The sequence below is a fragment of the Rhinoraja longicauda genome, chromosome 7, assembly GCF_053455715.1.
Source record: "Rhinoraja longicauda isolate Sanriku21f chromosome 7, sRhiLon1.1, whole genome shotgun sequence".
Lineage (NCBI taxonomy): Eukaryota > Metazoa > Chordata > Chondrichthyes > Rajiformes > Arhynchobatidae > Rhinoraja > Rhinoraja longicauda.
In genome coordinates this window covers 44,599,246-44,624,079 of record NC_135959.1, presented here as the reverse complement: position 1 = coordinate 44,624,079, position 24,834 = coordinate 44,599,246, and the positions used below count along the sequence as shown (strand labels likewise).

General features: G+C 44.9%; 1 protein-coding gene across 3 annotated transcripts in view; it reads left to right on the top strand.

Annotated features, from left to right (window-relative positions):
• LOC144595537 (anoctamin-5-like) overlaps positions 1-24,834 on the top strand; it is a 38,181-nt gene that overhangs the window by 10,169 nt on the left and 3,178 nt on the right. For 2 of the 3 annotated variants that reach the window (XM_078403065.1, XM_078403064.1), the window contains 13 exons: positions 3,661-3,853; positions 5,494-5,616; positions 7,409-7,504; positions 8,293-8,381; positions 9,449-9,564; positions 11,435-11,524; positions 13,637-13,789; positions 15,132-15,168; positions 16,246-16,355; positions 16,443-16,594; positions 19,918-20,080; positions 21,385-21,514; positions 23,766-23,899. In XM_078403065.1, coding sequence (XP_078259191.1) covers positions 3,661-3,853; positions 5,494-5,616; positions 7,409-7,504; positions 8,293-8,381; positions 9,449-9,564; positions 11,435-11,524; positions 13,637-13,789; positions 15,132-15,168; positions 16,246-16,355; positions 16,443-16,594; positions 19,918-20,080; positions 21,385-21,514; positions 23,766-23,899 — 1,586 coding nt within the window. Of the gene's footprint in view, positions 1-3,660; positions 3,854-5,493; positions 5,617-7,408; positions 7,505-8,292; positions 8,382-9,448; positions 9,565-11,434; positions 11,525-13,636; positions 13,790-15,131; positions 15,169-16,245; positions 16,356-16,442; positions 16,595-19,917; positions 20,081-21,384; positions 21,515-23,765; positions 23,900-24,834 lie in introns of those variants that run through there. The other variant, XM_078403066.1, reaches the window with a different exon arrangement.

Here is a 24,834-nt window from a genome sequence, read left to right as displayed (position 1 = left end):
CCGCACACCTCCGTGGGTGTCGGTCTCCTCCGGAGCTCTCCCGGTCGCCGCACACCTCCATGGGTGTTGGTCTTCCCCGGTCACCGCACATCTCCGTGTGTGTCGTGTCTCCCGGTCTTCCCCTGTTGCCGCACACCTCCATGGGTGTCGGTCTTCCCCGGTCACCGCACATCTCCGTGTGTGTCGGGTCTCCCGGTCTTCCCCGGTCACCGCACATCTCCGTGTGTGTCGGGTTTCCCGGTCTTCCCCCCGCGAAGCAGTCGCAGGCTTCTAATCTCGGGCCTACACAGGTGCTGGGGTGCGACGTGAGCCTACACGCACCTCCCCAAGCAGCTTGCAGCGTCACGTCGGCAACTCGGCGCCGACTACTGAGCAGGCAACTATACCAACTCACACTGGCCCTGTCGGGATGCACTCCAAACGTCCCGTACCGAGCTGGAAACTTTTCTTTTGTTTTGTTTCCCTTCAGGGCTTTTTTATTTTCTTCTTTTTTTTCTTCTTTTTAACCTTTTCTGCTCGGGCATGCTTCATTCCCTCCCTAGGCGAAACACCAAGCCGCTGCCACCATGTTGTTCTTCGTGGTCCGGTACTTGTTGTACCTTTAGTGTGACTCTGGACGGACCACGAGTGCACATGTTTAAGATGTTATCATGGTGCAGCTTGTACTCCAGGCTGTTTATCCCAAGGCCATCTGGATCCAGAGTGACCGCCTAATCACACCCATCACTTATATACACAGCCATACAAAGTAGTTCTTGGATACACAAAGTAGTCCCAGCAATATCACAACAGTGAGCTGTGCGAGTTACATGTCAAGTGGGATAGAGTCACACAGCATGGAAACTGTTTTGGGTCAGGGCCTACCTTAACTGTAGGTAGACACAAAATGCTGGAGTAACTCAGCGGGACAGGCAGTATCTCTGGAGAGAAGGAATGGGTCAGACTGAAGAAGGGTCTCGACCCGAAACGTCACCCATTCCTACTCTCCAGAGATGCTGCCTGTCCCGCTGAGTTACTCCAGCATTTTGTGTCTACCTTCAATTCAAACCAGCATCTGCAGTTCTTTCCTTGCTTAACTGTAGCTGAACTATAGAGTCATAGACTCATACAGCGTGGAAACAGGCCCTCGGGCCAACTTTCCCACACCAGCCAATATGCCCCATCTTCGCTGGTCCCACCTGCCTGTATTTGGTGCATATCCATCCTATCCTTTCCTATCCATGTATGTGTCCAAATTTTACCTTAAACCTATGTCCTCTGGTTCTTGTTTCCCCTACTCTGGGTAAAATACTCTATGAATTGACCTTATCTATTCCCCTCATGATCTTGTACACCTCTATAAGATCACCCCTAATCCCCCTGCGCTCCAAAGGCTGTAGGTGAAGGTGAATATCGGCAGTATCGGCAAAGTGAAACAGAAAGTAGTGGAGTAACTCAATGGGTCAGGCAGCATTTCTGGAGGGAATGGATGTGACATTTTGGGTTGGGACTCTTCCTCACATTGATTGTGGTAGGGGAGAGGATACTGGACAAGTGGGGTTGGGGGTGGGACAAAGCCTGGCAAGTGATAGGTGGATACAGGTGAGGGGGCACGGTTATTGGGAGATGGGTGGAGTAAGTGACGAAGTCTAGAGTTGAAAAGGAGACAAAAGGGTGTCAGATAAGGAGAGAGGGGAAGTGTAATATAAAGCCAGAGGGAGGGATGTAAGTGGAAGGGAACGATGAGGAGGGTAGGGAGAGGGATGGGATGGGGGGAGAAATGGGTGTGTACTGGGGTAGGTAGGGGAGCACACAGGAAAGAGAGAGGGAGATGGAGGTGTTACTTAAAATTGGAGAATTTAATGTTCATAACCGTGGGGTTGTAAGCTACACAGGCGGAATAGGAAATATTGACTTCAGTAATAAATACAAGGTCATAACTACTGCCTTCTCTGCCCTGGGCCGTTTTTGTTTTTAGTTTTCTTTTTAGTTTATTGATACAGCGTGGAAACAGGCCCATCAGCAACCGAGTCCACACCGACCAGCAATCACCCACGCACTAGCTCTATCCTACATACTAGGGACAATTTACAGAAGCCAATTAACCTACAAACCTGCACGTCTTTGGAGCGTGGGAGGAAACCGGAGTACTCGGGGAAATCCCACGCAGTCACTGGGAAAATGTGCAAACTCTGTACAGACAGCACCCGTAGTCAGGATCGAACCTGGATCTCTGGCTCTGTGAGTCAGCAACTCCACCACTGCTGCTACAATGATGCTTTCTATGCTTTGAAAGCAATACTTAAATCCTTTAAGGCTGATGATAACGTTGGCTCCAGTGCGGCAAGTAACCAAAGTAATTATGTCAAATTCTTGTCTGACAGTGGTTTTATGATGCATATGCAATGTTTCAGTTGGACCTACTTGCAAGCATTGTTAACGTGAGTTGTTATTTTAGCTTTTTATTATGATTGAGGGGCCATTGTCAGCAGTTCCAAATCTGTTTAGAAGTACATTAACCAGAATGCTGCCTGGATTAGGGGGTATTAGCTACAGGGAGAGGTTGGAAGTGCCAGTTGGAAGAGACCTGATAGAAGTATATAAAATTATGAGAGCGAGAGTGGGTAGACAGTTAGAATCTTTTTCCCAGTGTGGAAATGACAATTATTAGAGGGCATAGTTTTAAGCAGGCAACTTTTTTACACAGAGGGTGGTGAGTGCCTGGAACGTTTTGCCAGGGGTGGTGGTTGAAGCAGGTACGATAGTGACATTTAAGAATCTTTTGGATAGGTACATGGATAAGTAGGGCACCGAGGGTGTAGTTTGGTTTAGTTTAGAGATACAGTGCAGAAAGAGGCACTGTATCTTGTATACACTGGAATTTAGAAGGATGAGAGGGGATCTTATCGAAACGTATAAGATTATTAAGGGGTTGGACACGTTAGAGGCAGGATTGTTGGAGGAGTCCAGAACAAGGGGCCACAGTTTAAGAATAAGGGGTGGGCCATTTAGAACGGAGATGAGGAAAAACGTTTTCAGTCAGAGAGTTGTGAATCTGTGGAATTCTCTGCCTCAGAAGGCAGTGGAGGCCAATTCTCTGAATGCATTCAAGAAAGAGCTTGATGGAGCTCTTAAGGATAGCAGAGTCAGGGGGGTATGGGGAGAAGGCAGGAATGGGGTACTGATTGAGAATGATCAGCCATGATCATATTGAATGGCGGTGCTGGCTCAAAGGGCCGAATGGCCTACTCCTGCACCTATTGTCTATTATCTCGTTCCACCAAATCCATGGCAACCATTGATCACCCATACATTAGTTCTACATTATCCCACTTTCACATTTTAATTCATAGACGCCTATTAACCTGCTAACCTACACGTCTTTGGATTGTATGTGGGAACTGGAGCACCCGGAGAAAACCCACGTGGTCAAAGGGAGAACGTACTAACTCCATACCGACAGCACCCGTAGTCAGGATTATGGGCAGGTGGATAAGAGACGGTCATTGAGTCACAGAGCGAGGAAACAGGCCCTTTGGCCCAACTTGCTCACGCTGACCAACAAGCCTCATCTACACTACACTGGTCTTGGCATTATGTTCGGCATTGACACTGTGGGCAGAAGGACCTGTTCTTGTGCTGTGCTGTTCTATTTTCTAATGAGTTGTTAACTTTTCACAGGTCGCCATAACAGCTGGATGGATCTTAATAATCTGTGGGCTAAAACCTACAGAATGCAGCCATTATGGAAGATTAGAAACTATTTTGGTGAAAAGATTGCATTTTATTTTGCAATGATGGAAGTTCTTTTACTCATCTTTATCCTTCCTGCACTCTGTGGCTTGGCTATTTTCATTTATGGCCTTTATCACAGGTACTGTTCTGTTTACTTTGTGTCATTATTACTATGCAGTAGCTAGTGACAAGTTACTTTCTGTGGTGTGGTCTGCTTGATTTAATTCATATCCCTCCAGCCACAACCCCGCAGTATTTGTGATGGTGGTATCCGAGATGATGGGAATGAGTGATATTTGGCCAACAAGCCTGATGTCCACTTCCAGAAGTTACAAAAGAGCCTTCACATCTTTTAGTTTTTTTAGTTCAGAGAGACAGCATGGAAACAGGCCCATTGACCCATCGTGTCCATGCCCACCATCGATCACCTGTTCAATGTCAGAACCTTTTTCCCAGGGTGGAAATGCCAAAGACTAGAGGGCCTTGGCTTTAAGGTGAGAGGGGTAACGTTTAAAGGTATGCTTGCTGTTTTTTACACTGAGTGGTGAGTGCCTGGAATGCACTGCAAGGGGAGGTGATGGAAGCAGATAGGATAGTAACATTTAAGAGGCTTTTAGATAGGCACACAGATGTGCAAGAAATGGAGGGATTTGGATAAAGTGTAGACAGAGAAGATTAGTTTAACAGCATCATGTTCAGCATGGATATTGTGGGCCGAAGGGCCAGTTCCTGTGCCGTACTGCTCCATATTCTAGTCCATATATTGCCAATGCAGTGAGAAAAACAATCAACTAATTAAATTCAGCGCTTAACTAGGGCTCTGGGGAGTGTTGTGGAGCAGAGGGATCTAGGAGTGCAGGTACATAGTTCCTTGAAGGTGGTGTCACAGGTAAATGGGGTGGTGAAAAAGGTTTTTGGCACATTGGCCTTCATCAGTCAGAGTATTAAGTATAGAAGTTCGTAGGCCATGTTGCAGTTATATAATATAAGAAAATAACTGCAGATGCTGGTACAAATCGATTTATTCACAAAATGCTGGAGTAACTCAGCAGGTCAGGCAGCATCTCGGGAGAGAAGGAATGGGTGACGTTTCGGGTCGAGACCCTTCTTCAGACTGATGTCGGGGGTGGGACAAAGGAAGGACATAGGTGGAGACAGGAAGACAGAGGGAGATCTGGGAAGGAGGAGGGGAAGGGAGGGACAGAGGAGCTATCTGAAGTTGGAGAAGTCGACGTTCATACGTTCATACGTTCATACCACCGGGCCGCAAACTGCCCAGGCGAAATATGAGGTGCAGTTATATAAGTTGGGACTATTCCCTGGAATGCAGGAGGATGAGGGGTGATCTTATAGAGATGTACAAAATCATGAGAGGAATAGATCAGGTAGACGCACAGAGTCTCTTGCCCAGAGTAGGGGAATCGAAAACTGGAGGGCATAGGTTTAAGGGAGAAAGATTTTAGAGGAATCTGAGGGGAAACTTTTTCGCACAATGGATGGTGGGTGTATGGAACGAGCTGCAGGAGGAGATAGTTAAGGCAAGGACTATCGCAATGTTTAAGAAGCAATTAGACAAGTACATGGATAGGACAGGTTTAGAGGGATTTGGGCCAAACACAGGTGAGTGGGACCAGTGTTGATGGGACATGTTGGTCGGCGTGGGCAAGTTGGGCCGAAGGGCCTGTTTCCACACTGTAAGACTCTATGACTAAAAGGACAATGCCAGTGCTTAATGCTCTGAAGTAATGAATCTTTTACATTTTATGTTTTTCTCTTCAGCATTTCCTGCCACAATGCCATCAGTGATGTAAACACAATCTTACAGGAAAATAGTTGTAGCTTAGTCTGTTCAACACCAAGCATGGTCCCAGAAGTTGCTGAAAAGGCAATCAGTCAAATCAGGTAACTATTCGGTCATGTTTTGAATGCTTTTTATGTTCTGCTCCTTGATGTTGTGCAATGAATAAGAACATTTTTAGAGCAAGCTGTTAAAATAGTTAGAAATCTGTCATTTGATCCAATTTGAATTATGTTTCATAATGGCCATAGTTTGCAGTGCTATCTTTGAACTTTACATTTTTTTGTTTAGGTGCCACAAGTGTAAAATTTTGCCATTTGTTTTATTCAGCGGTCAGAGAGCATGTCTGGAGAACAAGGGTGGGTGATGCTTCGGGTCAGGACCCTCCATCAGTCTGAAGAAAGGTCTCGACTCGAAACGTCACCCATTCCATCTCTCCCGAGATGCTGCCCGACCTGCTGAGTTACTCCAGCACTTTGTGAATAAATACGTTCGATTTGTACCAGCATCTGCAGTTATTTTCTTATAGTCTGAAGAAGGGTCCTGGTTAGAAATGCTGCCTTTCAATGTTCTCCAGAAATGTTGCCTGGCCCGCTGGGTTGCACCAGCACTTTGTGTCCTTCTTGTAAAGCAGCATCTGCAGTTCCTTGTTTCTCCATTTGTTTTACTACCACACAACACCTGGTATCAGGAGGTTTGGTTTGGTCCATTTATTGTCAATGTGTGCAGAGGTACAGTGAAATGCTTGTATGTTATTCCAGTAAAATCATACCATACACAGGGCAGCAAACCGTGGCACAGCGATAGAGTTGCTGCCTCACAGCACCAGAGACCCGGGTTCGATCCTGACTACGGGTGCTGTCTGTACGGAATTTGCACGTTCTCTCTGTGACTGCATGGGTTTTCTCCGGGTGCTCTGGTTTTCTTCCACACTCCAAAGAGATACTGGTTTGTAGATTAATTGGCTTCGATAAAATTGTAAGTTGTCCTTGGTGTGTAGGATAGTGTTAGTGTACGGGGTGATCACTGAGCGGCATGGACCCGATGGACTGAAGGGCCTGGTTCCGCACTGTATCTCTAAAGTAAAGTAAAGAGTACAATAGATTCTCTTCTGGAATAGCACACAGAGTGTCACCATGTTCTTGCAACTTCTAAGTCTCTAAAAAGTCCCATCTTGGACCCAAAGAGATGTGCAATTTCTTAACTTTCTCACTTAAAGGCGCGTTGATCTGGCAGCACTAAATTGCTGAAATAGGGGTCAGCCTGGCTCAGTACGATGCCATTGGCTCCTTCCATTGACTCTCATCACTTTTAAGCATCGCTGGCTTATGTTAAATTTTCCCAATAGCTTGCAAGGACACCCCGATAAAACCATTCAAAGGGGCATTGCTGGCTCTGCCACTTTATCACCCCAATGCCAGTCAAATGCCCATTTTGTGGCCCTTTAGAGAGATGTAGAAACAAAGGACTACAGGTGCTGGTTGATACACAAAAGGATGCAAAGTGCTGGAGTAACTCAGCGGGTCAGAATATAGAAACAGAACTGTAGGTGCTGGTTAATACACAAAAGGACACAAGTACTGGAGTAGCTCAGCATGTCAGGCCTCAGACTGGCATGTACATCGCTCGGCATGTACATCAGCGAGATCAAGCCTATGCTCAGTGACCGTTTCACTGAACACTTGCGCCTTGTCTGCCAAGGCCTGCTGGATCTCTCGATTGCTATCCATTTTAACGCCCCTTCTCATTCCCATACTGACCGTCCTGTCCTGGTCAGAGTGAGGCCACATGCTAACTGGGGGAGTTCTCTTTTCAGACCATCTAGGTTAGAGTTCACATCATAAGCACATCCACTATAGCTGGAACTTGTCAAATCTCAAGTTCCTTTTTATTCAGGACTATCTGCAACAATATCGCTGCAAGGAAGAAGAATATTGAACAAATAATGAACAGGATTTGTGCTTCTGAGAACCACAGTGATAGTACATTTCAGTAAGTATGCAGTTCTAGATCAGATATGAGGTATTAAAGACATCTCCTCAGACTAATTGTGTTACCTGTACATTAGAGATTACTCACTTTTCCTATTATGCAGTGCTTTTTTAATTGACCATAACATGTCGGTACGTATATCGTTCTTTGCAGTTGGTGTCTATGGCAGATCGTTGTCCTTTAAGCTACTTAAGTTGGGCAGGTACAACAATAGGAAAGGTTTAGAGGGATATGGACCAACATGGGCAGGTGCTACTAGTGCAGGTGGGTCATCTTGGTTGGCAAGGACGAGTTGGGATGAAGGGTCTGTTTCTATGTTGTATGATTCCATGACCCCAAGATGTAGGCCTGGCAGCCTAATTTAATTAATAAATGTTATGTTTAAATGTCAGAATTATTTTAATAGTGCTAAAAATTCTAAACATTTGAAAATCTAAATTTATAACTAGTTAGAGGTGCCACTAGGCTGTACTGCTGTGCACTGGCACACAAAGAACAGTTGTTATGTATCTATTGTCTGCTGCTTGACCTTGTAGAGGAATTAGAAAAATTAAAGAGTGAACACAGTGGCATAACTACTTTGATCACTTGCCATACTTGGGCGAATGGGTGATCAGTGGACCTGTTACCTTATTTTAAACTAAACTATAAGGGAAGTACCTTTTTACTCGTGGCTGTACAAAAAGAGTTTACACCCAATCTGAGATCAATGGTGGAATAAATAAAATGTATGACTTTAAATGTGCCAGTTTGTTTTACTTCGGTCACCAATTTGATTTTCCTTGCAGGATCCTGCCAGATGATGCTTTGGGTGTGTTCAAGTCTTCTTTGGACAATTATGCATCTCCATTATTTGGATTGATCGTTTGTCTATGGGGTGAGGATCGTCTCTGAGTATTGAAATGAACACACATCGCACTGGAAGGACCATTTTATAAGGAATGCTTGCAACTCATGTAGTTTAGGCATTATGGAGTTGGGACACTCAGTCTCTCAATGATACTTTGCTTTCTTGCTCCTAAGCAAAATTTTCTGTGAAGATAAAATAAATTCCCATTTTCAGGACAATAGAATTTGTACGTTGGCTAAACTTTAGAGAAGACTATCTCTTTTCAAATCTTTTCCTTGCATGTTTATATAACTTTATTTTGCGTGCTATTGCCTACATAAATCTTTAGACTTTACTTTAGACTTTAGAGATATAGTATAGAAACAGGCCCTTCGCCGCACTGCGTCTGCGCCGATCAGCGATCACCCCGTACACGAGCACTATCCTACACACTAGGCACAATTTACAATTTTGCAGAAGCCAATTAACCAGCAAACTTATGTCTCTTGGGATGTGGGAGGAAACTTGAGCCAGGGAAAACCCACGCGATCACAGGAAGAAAATACAAGACAGCTTCCATAGTCAGGATCGAACCAGGGTCTCTGGTGTTGTAAGGCAGCAACTCTACAAGCTGCTCTACCGTGCGTGCCACCCTAGCTTAGTTCTGACTTAGTTTTAGTCAGTTCTAATCTCGAGTTCACAAGCTGGTTTCAAGTTTCAAGAAGACAGCAGTTTCTAACAGATTCATTTCAGCAATTTTAGTTTTTTAGTTTTAGAGATACAGCATGGAAACAGTCCCTTCAGCCTATCAAGACTGTGCCAACCAACAATCCCCATACACTGGTTCTATCCTACACACTAGGAACAATTTACAGCAGCCAATTAACCCATAAACCTACACATTTTTGGAATGTGGGTGGAAACCGGAGCACCCGAAGAAAACCAACGTGGTCATGGGGAGAACATACAAACTCCATGGTCAGGATTGAACTCAGATCTCTGATACAGTAGGGCAGCAACTCTACCATTACACCACTGTGCTACCCTTTTGACTGATTCTCTGCAACTCCCACAGTGGCCAAAGTCAACTATCTTCTGAATGGTTTTATTTCCAGGAACGATATTTTTAGAATTCTGGAAGAGGAGGAATGCAGAACTGGTGTATGAGTGGGACGTTGAAAGTTATGAAGACGATGAACTCGTCAGGCCAGAATTTTATGGAACAAAGCCGGTAGGTATTTAGGAATATTAGGAATATTTCCTTTGCCTTTCGCCCCATTTAGTAGTGGCTGTGAAAGACCCAAAAACCCTTGTACATGAAATGGTCAATGGTGATTTATTTCACGTGCAAATGGTCCACTGAGACCGCATGCAAGAGGTGTCATGTTTAGGCGCCATTTTCAAAGTCCAGTCCGCGCTCTAGATCTTATGAGCGGTGCCCGATCAAGCTGAGCCCCAGACTGTGGTGGCAGATACAACAGTGACAACTAGGAGACTTTTGGATAGGCATATGGTTGAGCAGGGAAAGGAGAGAATATGGATTATATGCAGGTAGATGGGTGTTGGTTTTGGCATCATGTTTTGCACTAAACGTTATTCATGTTATTCCCTTTATCATGCATCTGTACACTGTGGCCGGTTTGATTGCAACCATGTATTGTCTTTCCGTGACTGTTTAGCACGCAACAAAAGCTTTTCACTGTAACTTGGTACACGCAACAATAAGCTAAACTCAAACTCAAATTCACAGTTCTATATAAACCTGAAGGAAATTAACAGTATTTGATTTGTCTCGTGTGTCTTACTGATACTTAGAAACAAGACTCCCGTCAGGTAACAGAAAACAAACTTCTGTCGATGTGTAAATTGGATACTGCTTGATTGCTTGCTTGACAAATACAGTATGGAAACAGGCCGTTCAGCCCACCATGTTAACGCTGACCATCAATCACCATTCACTCTAGTTCCATGTTATCCCACAATAGCATCCACTCCCTGGGGTACATTTACAGAGGCCAATTACCCTACAAACCCACACGTCTTTGGGATGTGGCAGGAAACCAGAGCACCCAGAGAAAAGTGACTTGGACAGGTTGTGTGTGACTTGGACAGGTTGTGTGAGTGGGCAGATACATGGCAGATGCAGTTTAATGTAGATAGGTGTGAGGTTATTCACTTTGGAAGTAAGAATAGAAAGGCAGATTATTATCTGAATGGTGTCAAGTTAGGAAGAGGGGATGTTCAACGAGATCTGGGTGTCCTAGTGCATCAGTCACTGAAAGGAAGCATGCAGGTGCAGCAGGCAGTGAAGAAAGCCAATGGAATGTTGGCCTTCATAACAAGAGGAGTTGAGTATAGGAGCAAAGAGGTCCTTCTACTACAGTTGTACCGGGCCCTGGTGAGACCGCACCTGGAGTACTGTGTGCAGTTTTGGTCTCCAAATTTGAGGAAGGATATTCTTGCTATTGAGGGCGTGCAGCGTAGGTTCACTGGGTTAATTCCCGGAATGGCGGGACTGTCGTATGTTGAAAGGCTGGAGCAATTAGGCTTGTATACACTGGAATTTAGACGGGTGAGGGGGGATCTTATTGAAACATATAAGATAATTAGGGGATTGGACACATTAGAGGCAGGAAACATGTTCCCAATGTTGGGGGAGTCCAGAACAAGGGCCACAGTTTAAGAAAAAGGGGTAGGCCATTTAGAACGGAGATGAGGAAGAACTTTTTCAGTCAGAGTGTGGTGAAGGTGTGGAATTCTCTGCCTCAGAAGGCAGTGGAGGCCAGTTCGTTGGATGCTTTCAAGAGAGAGCTGGATAGAGCTCTTAAGGATAGCAGAGCAGAGGGGGTATGGGGAGAAGGCAGGAACGGGGTACTGATTGAGAGTGATCAGCCATGATCGCATTGAATGGCGGTGCTGGCTCGAAGGGCTGAATGGCCTACTCCTGCACCTATTGTCTAAAACCCATGCGGTCACGGGGAGAAAGTACAATCTCCGTACAGACAGCACCCGTAGTCAGGATTGAACCCGGGTCTCTGATGCGGTGAGTCAGTGGCTCCAGCAGCACCTCTGATTTGTCCTATTATTCCTAAATCTTTTAGGATCCAATTACTGGTGAACCTGATGCTTACTACTCAACTTCCAGACAACGGCTGAAATTTGCCCTTTCATTTTCAGTAGGAATTTTAATGGTAAGATCTTTCTTTATAGGGGCCGGAGAACCTAGGGTGATGGAGGAACTGAAGGAAATCCACATTAGGCAGGAAATGGTTTTGGGTAGACTGATGGGACTGAAGGCTGATAAATCCCCAGGGCCTGATGGTCTGCATCCCAGAGTACTTAAGGAGGTGGCTCTAGAAATAGTGGAAGCATTGGAGATCATTTTTCAATGTTCTATAGATTCAGGATCAGTTCCTGTGGATTGGAGGATAGCAAATGTTATCCCACTTTTTAAGAAAGGAGGGAGAGAGAAAACGGGTAATTATAGACCAGTTAGTCTGACATCAGTGGTGGGGAAGATGCTGGAGTCAATTATAAAAGACGAAATTGCTGAGCATTTGGATAGCAGTAACGGGATCATTCCGAGTCAGCATGGATTTACGAAGGGGAAATCATGCTTGACAAATCTACTGGAATTTTTTGAGGATGTAACTAGGAGAATTGACAAGGGAGAGTCAGTGGATGTGGTGTACCTCGACTTTCAGAAAGCCTTCGACAAGGTCCCACATAGGAGATTAGTGGGCAAAATTAGGGCACATGGTATTGGGGGTAGGGTACTGACATGGATAGAAAATTGGTTGACAGACAGAAAGCAAAGAGTGGGGATAAATGGGTCCCTTTCGGAATGGCAGGCAGTGACCAGTGGGGTACCGCAAGGTTCGGTACTGGGACCCCAGCTATTTACGATATACATTAATGACTTAGACGAAGGGATTAAAAGTACCATTAGCAAATTTGCAGATGATACTAAGTTGGGGGGTAGTGTGAATTGTGAGGAAGATGCAATAAGGCTGCAGGGTGACTTGGACAGGTTGTGTGAGTGGGCGGATACATGGCAGATGCAGTTTAATGTAGATAACGGTGAGGTTATTCACTTTGGAAGTAAGAATAGAAAGGCAGATTATTATCTGAATGGTGTCAAGTTAGGAGGAGGGGGAGTTCAACGAGATCTGGGTGTCCTAGTGCATCAGTCAATGAAAGGAAGCATGCAGGTTCAGCAGGCAGTGAAGAAAGCCAATGGAATGTTGGCCTTCGTAACAAGAGGAGTTGAGTATAGGAGCAAAGAGGTCCTTCTACAGTTGTACCGGGCCCTGGTGAGACCGCACCTGGAGTACTGTGTGCAGTTTTGGTCTCCAAATTTGAGGAAGGATGTTCTTGCTATGGAGGGCGTGCAGCGTAGGTTCACTAGGTTAATTCCCGGAATGGCGGGACTGTCGTATGTTGAAAGGCTGGAGCGATTGGGCTTGTATACACTGGAATTTAGAAGGATGAGGGGGGATCTTATTGAAACATATAAGATAATTAGGGGATTGGACACATTAGAGGCAGATAACATGTTCCCAATGTTGGGGGAGTCCAGAACAAGGGGCCACAGTTTGAGAATAAGGGGTAGGCCATTTAGAACGGAGATGAGGAAGAACTTTTTCAGTCAGAGGGTGGTGAAGGTGTGGAATTCTCTGCCTCAGAAGGCAGTGGAGGCCAGTTCGTTGGATGCTTTCAAGAGAGAGCTGGATAGAGCTCTTAAGGATAGCGGAGTGTGGGGGTATGGGGAGAAGGCAGGAACGGGGTACTGATTGAGAGTGATCAGCCATGATCGCATTGAATGGCGGTGCTGGCTCGAAGGGCTGAATGGCCTACTCCTGCACCTATTGTCTATTGTCTATTGTCTATATACATTCCCTTTTAGTATCTTCCCTTATTGTTTTCAATCGCACCTTAGTTAACTCTCCAAGGTGTGTCTCTGGCCTGGTTGATGGGAAATGGGAATGAGGATGTCAGTAGGGTGGTGAGTATCTCTAGGTGTGATTCTACTGAGGACCAGCCTGGCAGAGGCACCAATCTGTGGCTGGGATCATTGGGAGGCTCAGTGCAGGTAAATGCAGAGTCTTTTACCCAGAGTAAGGGAAACAAGAACTGGAGGATATGGTTTAGGAACGAACCGTGGTCTCTGGCGCTGTGAGGCAGCACCACTGTGTATAACAGGTCCATTTATGTTTACACACTTCTCCAAAATAGTATTAAAAATAAATGATAATGTTAGATTATAAAAATCTGCTTTTTTATTCCTTTTGCATTCTGACCAGGTCGGCTGTGTATTCATCAGTGTCCTGGCCGTGGCTGTTTACAAGACCTGGGCGGGGTTTAGAACGACAGACTCCGGATCATTTGAACGATTTTGCTTAACTACTGTCATCAGTTCATTACTCAATGCATTATCCATTTTGCTCCTGAGAATAGTAAGTTTGTTTGGTTATTATGTTTGATGTAGCTGCTCTAATATGTTTAGAGATTCTGCATGGAAACAGGCCCTTCAGCCCACTCAGTCCATGCCAACCATTGATCACCCGTTCACACTAGTTCGCTGTTATCCCACTTTCTCATCCATTCTCTATACACTTGGGACAATTTACAGAGGCCAATCAACCTATGAACCCGCACATCTTTGGGATATGGGAGGAAACTGGAGCACCCAGAGGAAACCCGCATATATAGTTATGGCCAAATATCTATTTTATAACCAGTCATTGACAGAGTAATTTATCCTAATGATGACTTTTTCCCCACATAGAGTCATAGTCATACCCATAGCACAGAAACGGGCCCTTCGGCCCAAATTGCTCAAGCTGACCAACATTCCTCATCTACACTAGTCCCACTTGCCCATATTTAGCCCATATCCCTCCAAACTTTTCCTATCCATTTACCTGTCCAAATGTCTTTTAAATATTGCTATTATGCCTGCCTGAACTACCTCCATCTGGCAGCTCATTCCAAATACCCACCACCCTTTGTGTCAAAAGATTTCCCCTCAGGTTCTTATTAAATATTTCTTCTCTAACTATAAAGTCCTATCCTGTTTTCCTTAGCGTGACTGGACACAATACTCTTAAGTGTTCAGTTTTGGATGCCCTATGTAGGAAGGATGTCGGTAAGCTGGAAAAGTACAGACATATACGAGGATGCTGCCAGGACTTGAAAGCCTGAGCTATAGGGAGAGATTGGCCAGGCTATAACTTTATTCTTTGGAGCGTAGGAGGATGAAGGTTGATTTTATAAAATCATAAGTGGAATAGATGGGGTGAATGCACAGAGCCCTTTACCAGGGTAGGAGGATCAAGAACCAGAGAACATAGGTTTAAGAGGAGAGGGAAAAGATTTAATAGGAACCTGAGGGGCAACCTCTCACACAGTGGGTGGTGGGTACATGGAATGAGCTGCCAGAGGAAGTAGTTGAGGCAAGTATTATAACAACATTTAAAAGACTTTGGAGAGGCACATGGGTAGGAAAGATTTAGAGGGATATGGGCCAAACACAGGCAAATGGGGCCAGGACAGATGGGGCTTCCTGATCGGCATGATGGGCCGAAGGGCCTGTTTCCGTGTTGTATGACTATGACTCTGACATTCTACAGCGAATAGACGCTGCTAGAGTCATTATATATGTTATTGATCTCAATAACATTTATTGATCTCAATGTCCTTTGATATTTCAACATATAATCTGAAACGAAGAAAACCACTGTGTTACCAGACAGGAAAATGAATTATGGTATTTGATGATAATTATTTTAATTGTAGGCTTACCGGAGAATTGCAATGAGAATGACAAAGTGGGGTAAGTGTTATATTTGGAAGTGTTTCAATGGGACATGTTGCCATCAGGCCATTTTAATATCACTGTTCAAAGTAGATTAATGAATATTGTAAATAACAGGGAACTAATAGACAGCAGCAGAAATTTTGAGAGTAGAAAAGAAATCAGAAGTAAAACAAACAAAATTAGAATAGTTCAATTAGATCAAATCCAATTTATAGACAAATAATATGACACAGTAGGCTTGTTTATGGGGTGTGATTTCACCCTAAGTATCATTAGCACAATAGTAAATTTAGCTTAGAGATACAGTGTAGAAACAGGCCCTTTGGCCCACGGCGTCCATACCGACCAGTGATCACCGATTCACACTGGTTCTATGTTATTCCTCTTTGTCATCCATTCTCTACACACTCGAGGCAATTTGCAGAGGTCAATTAACCTGCATACCTGCACGCCTTTTGGATGTGATAGGTAGTATGAGTAAGGGTATCAAAGGTAATGGGGAGAAGGCAGGAGAATGGGGTTGAGGGAAATACAGATCAGCCATGATCAAATGGCGGAGTAGACTCGAAGGGCTTTAGTTTTAGTTTTAGAGATGCAGAGTGGAAACGGGCCCTTCAGCCCACCAAGTCCGTGCCGACCAGCAATCACCCGTTCAGAGCCGCGTGTTGCAATGAATTCCACGGATTCACCACCCTCTGATTAAACAAATTCCTCCTCATCTCCTTTCTAAAGATGCGTCCTTTTCTGCTGAGGCTGTCCCCTCTAGCCCTAGACTCTCCCACTAGTGGAAACATCCTCTCCACATCCACTCTATCCAGGCCTTTCACTATTTGGTAAGTTTCAATGAGGTCCCCCCTCATCCTTCCAAACTCCAGAGAGTACAGGCCCAGTGCCGTCAAACACTCAAGGGATTGGAAGTGTAGGGGATGGATAGGAAAGTGGGATGACATAGAACTAGCGTTGACAGATGATCATTGAGCATTGGAATGTCAGCAAACATAAACTTGGTGTCCAATAATTGATGCAGGTCAGTCGTATGAAGCAAGAAAAAAAAAAGCAATTTATTTTTCATTCTCTCCTCTCTTTTGGTAGAAAACCACAGGACTCAGACCGAATACAACGATGCCCTGATAATAAAATCATTTGCCTTCCAGTTTGCCAACAGTTATTCCCCTCTGTTTTACATAGCCTTTGTGAGAACGGTAGGTAAAGCACGTACCCATTTATTAAAAGCACGGCTGATGGATTAGAATTCCAAAACATATGCTTTTATTCTATTTTAATTTTAGAACAACGAGCAGTTTTTCACGAGAATCGGTTTGCCCGGTTTAACGGACAATTGTGGAGAGCTGAACAATTGTATGTTGGAACTTAGTTTTCAACTGCTGACGCTAATGATCATGGAATCACTTCCAAAGATGGCAAAGGATATTTTCTTACTGTAAGTCTGTCTTTATTAAGTTAATCAATTGCTGTAAAATGTAAGCTGTTGTACGATGTGGTGGTTGTTGAAAATGCACTGCCGTGGTACATTTGGGTTGTTGCCTATCTAATACGGTTAAAGCTGGCTTTTACATGCCTCAAGCAAGCACATCAATCACGAGAGCACATCAATCACATGTCAAGATATGGGTGGCACGGTGGTGCAGCAGTAGAGTTGCTGCCTTGCAGCGCCAGAGACCTGGGTTCGATCCTGCCTACAGCTGCTGTCTGTACGGAGTTTGTACGTTCGCCCCGTGACTGCGTCGGTTTTCTCCGGGTGCTCCGGTTTCCTCCCACACTCCAAAGACGTGCAGGTTTGAGGGTTAATTGGCTTCTGTAAATTGTCGCTAGTGTGTAGGATAGAACTAGTGTGCGGGTGATTGTGGTCGGCATGGACTCAGTGAAGGGCCTGTTGCCACGCTGTATCTCTAAAGTAAAGTAAACTAAACTGAATAAAGAGAGAAAACAAGGAACTGCAAATGCTGGTTTACTAAAAAAAAGCACAAAGTGCTGGAGTAATTAGGCAGGTCAGGTAGCATGTCTGGAGAACATGCTTAGGCGATGTTTATGGTCAGGACCCTTCTTCAGACCTGACACGTCACCTATCCATGTTCTCCAGAGATGCTGCCTGACCTGCTGAGTTACTCCAGCACTTTGTGTCCTCCCCCCCACCCCCCTATTTGTGAAGGAGAATACACAATTGAAGTGACCATTTCATTTTAGTTTGGAATTCAGAAAAAACTCTACTACCCAAGCACTATTTCAAAAATACCTTACAAATACCACAACTGTCTTAGTTGATAATTTGTTTGCAAATATCCTGATATATCGAACCATAGAGCCTTACAGCACAGAAAGAGGCCCTAAGCCCAACTCATCTTGTGCCGTGATGCAACCAGTCAATATGCCCTCTGCTGGTAAAGCAGGAACTACGTGTGGCTGAGTACAAAGCTGCTGTTACTGACAGCCTGCAGAGCCTCAAGGTTGCCAGTTCAGCAATCACATAGGAATAGACCTGATCCAGGGACCTTTCAGATGTGGCAGAGGGTCTTTTGCACCTCCTCCAACCTCATCTACTGTATCCGTTGTTTTTGGTGTGAACTCCTTTCTATCGGTGAGACCAAGCGCAGACTGGGCGATCATTTTGCTGAACACCTCCGCACAGTCCGCCTCGGCCTACGCGATCTCCCGGTTATCAAACACTTTAACTCTCCTTCCCATTCCCATATTGACCTTCCTGTCCTGGGCCTCCTCCACTGTCCGTGGGGCCACGTGCAAATTGGAGGAACAGCACCTCATATTTTGCATGGGCCTACAGTTCACAACCCAGTGGTATGAATATTGATTTTTCTAATTTCAAGTAACCTTTGCATTTCCTTTCTCTCCGTCTCTCTCCCACCCTAGTGATCTTGCTAGTTTTACTGTTTGAATGAATGAATGAATGTTTATTGGCCAAGTATGTGCATATACAAGGAATGTGCCTTGGTGCTCCGCTCACAAATGACAACACAAACATACAGTTAACAATTAAGAATAAATCATAACCACATCAAAACAATAAGGATACAACATTACAGTCTAAACATGTGGGTGAAATTAAACCAGAGCAAGAAAGAGACTACAGGCTGATTACTGAGTAGAACTATCACTCACGGGAAAAAAGCTGCTTGTTTGTATCCCTTCATTATCACCTCTTCCACAGCCAACAATGGACATTGGGCTCCACCTTTCCTTGGTCATCAGGTGCTGGCTCTGATTTGTTCTGAACCTTTTCATACCTCAGGTTTCCTTCCCCCCTGACTCTCAGTCTGAAAAAGGGTCTTGACCCAAAACGTCACCTATTCCTTTTCTCCAGAGATGCTGCCTGACCCGCTGAGTTACTCCAGCATTTTGTGCCTATCTTCGTTATGGACTTCACATCTCCAGGAAGGGGAGAGAATCATAGAGTGATACAGCAGTGCAATGTACATCACAGGGATGCAGTTTTAACTTCATTTAATACAATAAATGCTGTAAAGATGGCCACGACAGGTTGCTGCACACAAAGCAAGTTTACAATTGAAATACCCATTGATGGAATTACTGGAAAGGGATGGCAGGAGCTGAGGCCGTGCTTTGTCCCTGTATTGTGAGCAGCGGGTGTACAGTTCTCTGCACAAAGGGCAGCATTAGGAGCAGAGCCTTGTGCCGCCTCAGGCACTTTTCACCAACTTTATGGTTTATCAAAATGCTTTGGGTAAGGACTCGTTTCCCTTTTCCTCTTTTTTAAAATCCCAAACCATGCTTTATTCATCGTGTTGCTCCGTATATCAACACAAGCTGGTTTCTGAAGTGGATGCACCTCTCTCTGCAAGTCTCATTAATGATGTTCAGCTGTCTGTGTGTGTGTCTGTGTCTGTTTCCCTGTGTATGCATGTGTTTGTGTCTGCGTGACATGCCTGTCATAACTAGCCAAGCTTGTATTTCCTGTACACACAATTACGTAAGACCCACCTCCTTTTCTCAGTCGAGATCATGTGCCTTAGACTTTTCAACAATTGGACTGGTATGTGCCACAGGTGCCCTCACCAGAAATTTAGCATCAATCTAAACTCGCTTACAGTTTTGAAACTTTTCATATTACATAGCATTTCATATTTTCTGACTCTTCATAGTGTACGCAGAAGGACTTTAATTCATTCGAAGGCATGAGGTTCAGACTTGTATCCTTGAAGTTATTTATGATTAATATTTTACTGGTTTGCTGGTTAATGGAAGTGTGTACTAACAGCAGTTGGGGAAGGTAGAAAGGCAAAGTTAAGAATTTGTATAACAATTTTATACAGGCTGTAATATTTAAAGTGTAATTTATCTGATTTGGTTTCTTAATATATTGAGGAGCTTTTGATGGCTCTGGGTCTGTACTCACTGGAGTTTAAAAGGCTGAGGGGGAACCTCATTGAATCTTGCCAAATAGTGAAAGGCCTGGATAGAGTGGATGCGCAGAAGATTTTTCGACTAGTGGGAGAGTCCAGGACCAGAGGCCATAGCCTCAGAATAAAAGGACGTACCTTTAGAAAGGAGATGAGGATGAATTTCTTTAGCCAGAGGGTGGTGAATCTGTGGAATTCATTGACACAAGTCATTGGGTATTTTTAAAGCGGAGATTGACAGGTTCTTAATTAGTAGACACATTGGCCCAAATGGCCTAAGTCTAAATGGTCATGACTTATGAAGGAGCATTTTATTTTCCTTATTACGATTGTGTCTTTAACAGTTTGCATTTGGATATTTTTTTTAAAGATGTTTTGATCGCCTGAGACACAGATATTGCAGTAAAAAAGAAATGACAGCAGACTGCAGTACGATAGATGAGTACATCCTCCAGGAAGACCAGAAACCCGATGTTGGAGACTTCACGTTGGAGGAGTACACATCAAAGGTCATACAGTACGGATACCAGATGGTAAGTCTGAACAGCTGTGATATATTGATGTGTAAATAAATGGATGAGCCACTTATTCATGTTCATAAATAAGAATTTTAGCTTAGTTTAGAGATACAGAGGGGAAACAAGGCCCTTCGGCCCACCGAGTCTGTGCCGAGCAGCGATCCCTGCACACGAATACTATCCTACACACACGAGGGACAATTTACAATTGTACCGAAGCCAAGTCCAACACCAACCATTGACCCACCCGTTCACACTAGTTTTATGTTATCCCACTTTCTCATCCATTCCCTGCACACCATTTTACAGAGGGCCAATTAATCTACAAACCTGCACATCTTTGGGATGTGGGAGGAAACCAGAGCACATGGAGAAAATCCACGCGGTCAAAGGGTGAACATGCAAACTCCACACAGACAGCACCTGAGGTTTGGATTGAACCTAGGCCATTCTCCTATGATTTATGAACTTATGAAACAGTCATAAAATTCAGCATAAATTATCTTTGATCTATTATAATATATTTTAAAATAATGCTATATTGTTAATTCGGACAAACAAGCAATAACATTTCAATTACTGTTCTTTTAGTTACAGCAGGCCATAATAAATCAGCAAAACATAGAAACAAGGAACTGCAGATGCGGTTTACAAATAAAGTGCTGGAGTAAATCAGTGGGTTAGGCTGCATCTCTGGAGACTAGGCAGCATTATAGGTCGAGACACTTCTTCAGGCTGTTTGTGGGAGGGGGGGGGAAGAAAGCTGGAAGAGAGGTGGGGCAAGACAAAGCCTGGCAAGCGATAGGTGGATACAGGTGAATTGGGGTTTAATTGGCAGATGGGTGGACAAATGTCAGATGTGAAACAGTACAGAGCTGCTGCCTCGTAGTGCCAGAGACCAAGGTGTGATCCTGACCTCGGATGCTGTCTGTATGGAGTTTGTGCGTTCGCCCTGTGACCTCGTGGGTTTCCTCCGGGTGCTCCGGTTTCCTCCCACCTTCCAAAGCCGTGCAAGGTTGTGGGCTAATTGGCTTCTGTAAATTGTCCTTGGTGTGTAAGATGCAAAAGTAGAATATAGAACTAGAGTGAATGGGTGATTGATGGCCAGCATGGATTTGGTGGGCAGAAGGGCCTGTTCCATGCTATATCTCTAAAACTAAAATTAAAAACTGAAACTAAAGACAAAAGGCTGTGACATAAGGAGGGAAGTTTGAAGCCAGAGGAAGGGATGTGGGTGGGGGGACGGGGGAGGGGTAAAGGGAGGGGGGATATAATTCAGTGAGGTTGAACATTTCATTTATGGACCGTTTGGTTTCCAGCTTTTTGCCGTCTCATTCCCACTGGGACCATTGCTTTTTATCCTAATCATTTTATTCGACATGCGTCTGGATGCTAGACGACTGCTACAGACAAACAAACGGCCCATTGCTCACATGGCTCAAGATATAGGTAAGGAATCGATATTCACTCCACCAGGCAGGACATGACAAGGGGAGCAACATGGAGTTCATTGAATCCAGACAAACATTAAGTATTTAGTTTAGTTTAGAGATACAGGGAGGAAACCCAGGCGGTCACAGGGGAAAGTACAAACTCCACACAGACAGTACCATAGTCAGGATCAAACAAAGGTTCAGTGGATCAATGGTACTTTATTTGTCACATTTGCAACTGCACAGTGAAATCCATGTTGCCTGTCTTACACATGCTGGCGTCACCTTATTTTGGTGCCATTATTCAAAATTCAAAGTCTGGGCGGCCCGTGCGCTCGATGCCCTGGAACAGTTCCCGCAAACCCACATCCCACTCCTCTCCTTGGCCGGTCATCCTTGTGTCCCGGGGGTGCCTCCTGCAGGCACTGGAGGAATTGTCCTGGTTCACCCTCCTGCTGGCCTTTGCTCCTAGTGCCCGTCGTCTCCAGCTCCCTCCCGGTCCCCCGACCGATGAGCCTTCGGCGGGTCCCCCCATCTGATGAGCCTACCTGTGGTTACTAGTTACGCCAATCGACAAGCCTTCGGGTGGGTTCCCTGTCCCAACGACTGACGGGCCTCCGAGCGGACACGGTGGCATCTTGGGATGGCCTCCCTCCGCCCACGGGTCTCTGGCGCTATGAGGCAGCAACTCTACTGCCGTGTCACTGTGAAGGACACAAAGTGCTGTGGGAAGTCAGCTGGGTAGGCAGCATCTGAACAGGGAATAAGCAGGTTAAGTTTCAGGTCGAGACCCTTCTTCAAACACTGGTAAAACAGCATCTACAGTTCTTTGTGCCTTCATAGTGAAAAGCTTTATTTTGCATGCCATCCAAAACTGTCAGATAATGCAATACAAAAATGCAATTAAGCCAAACTCAAGTACATTAGGTAGAGTGAAGGGAAAGAGACAGCGTGCAGAATATATTCTCAACATTGTAGCGCATCAGTTCCATAGACACAGGCCAATGTCCACGATGGGACAGAAGTGATTCGGACTGTACCCTAGCTTATGGAAAGACTGTTCAGATGTCTGATAACAGAGGAAGAAGTCATTCCTGAGACTAGTGGTGCGCACTTCCAAGCTTCTGATGTGGGAGGAAACCGGAGCACCCGGATGAAACCCACACGGTCACAGGGAGAACATTGCAAACTCCACACAAATAGTACCCGAGTTCAGGATCAAACCCGGGCCCCTGGCGCTGCAAGGCAGCAGCCTTACCAGCTGCACCATTGTGCCACCATGATATTAAGCTTTTTTTCACAATCGGCTTCAGTAAAACAATATCTTATGTTTCCTGCAGTAAAGCTTAAGCAGCAATAATAAGTGGAAGAAACAGATTTCTTGCTATTTGTCCTTTTTGCCAGCCCTTTTGGTTCAGTTCTCTGAAGAAGAGTCCTGACCCAAAATGTCACCTATCCATGTTCTCCAGAGATGCTTCCTGACCCGCTGAGTTACTCCAGCACTCTGTCACTCTCTGAGTTCAGTTCTCTAGTAGTTCTAATTAAGGGCAGCACAGTGGCCCAGTGGTAGAGTTGCTGCCTTACAGCGCCAGAAACCCGGGTTTGATCCTGACTATGGGTGCTATTTGTGTGGAGTTTGAACGTACTCCCTGTGGGTTGTCTCCGTTTACATTCCGTTTCCTCCAAAGACGTGCGGGTTTGTAGGTTAATTGTCTTCTATAAATCGTTCCTAATTTGTTTGATATTGCTAGTGTATCGTGGTCATCACTTCCGAAGAGTCCACCAGGGACCATACTGGAAGTATCCTATACCCACTAGGGACAATTTTTTACATTTACCAAGCCAATTAACCTACAAACCTGCACGTCTTTGGAGTGTGGGACGAAACCGAAGATCTCGGAGAAAACCCACGCAGGTCACGGGGAGAACGTACAATCTCCATGCAGGCAGCACCCGTAGTCAGGATCGAACTCGGGCCTCCGGCACTGCATTCGCTGTAAGCAGCAACTCAACCACTGCGCCACCGTGACCGCATGGCCACCGTGTATGGGGTGATCCCTGGATAGCACGGACTCGGTGGGCCACAGGGCCTGTTTCCTCATTGTATCTCGAAAGTTAAAGTTTAAAAGTTAAAGTAAAAAGTTAATGCTGAGTGGAAAAGTGGACCCCCTACTGTCAGTAAGAAGTACTGCAGCATGCCGGTTTTCAACCAAAAACAGACACAAAGTTCCTTGTTTCCACTTTGTTTTTAACCATCTTGTTGGCAGGTCAGTGGTTCACAATTCTGGAACTCATGAACATTGTGGCTGTGGTGACCAACGGGTGCCTGATTGCTTTCACCTCAGAATTTGGGAGAGGGAGACATTTTTACGAGAAACTTGCCATTGTGATGGTTTTTGAGGTATGTCAACCAATTTAATAAATGTCATTTTTATGATCTCCTACGTAAACTCAGCTACAAGATTTGAACCAGTTAATTGTTTGTGTCTGTTATAAAAAATATAACCTACATTTTTAATGAATCTTTGAAAATTCTCCAATTTTCAAAGAGAAAGGAGACTTGTGTCTTAATGAAAAAATGAGTTCTGGCTCTGGGTGATTCGATTGGTAAAATGCCAGCCATTTTTAGGAGCTCAAATCGAAAGTATTTTCGTTTAGTTTAGTTTAGACTTTCAGCGTGGAAATAGGCCCTTCAGCCCGACACATCTACGCCGACCATCAATCTCCCGTTCTCGGTAGTTCGATGTTATCCCACTTTCTCATCCATCATCATCATATCATCATATATATACAGCCGGAAACAGGCCTTTTCGGCCCTCCAAGTCCGTGCCGCCCAGTGATCCCCGTACATTAACACTATCCTACACCCACTAGGGACAATTTTTACATTTTACATTTACCCAGCCAATTAACCTACATACCTGTACGTCTTTGGAGTGTGGGAGGAAACCGAAGATCTCGGAGAAAACCCACGCAGGTCACGGGGAGAACGTACAAACTCCTTACAGTGCAGCACCCGTAGTCAGGATCGAACCTGAGTCTCCGGCGCTGCATTCGCTGTAAAGCAGCAACTCTACCGCTGCGCTACCGTGCCACTTCCTATGCACTAGGAGGAATTTTACTGAGACCAATTAACCTACAAACCTGCATGCGTGGGGTGTGGAAGGAAACTGGAGCACCCGGAGAAAACCCATGTGTTCACAGAGAGAACGTGCACACTCCACACAGAAATCCGGAGGTCAGGATCGAACCCAAGTCTGTGCCGCAGTGAGGCAGCAGTTCTGCCGCTGTGCCACAGTGTGCAAACCTGTGTTTAGAATTTGCTATTTTTTGTTA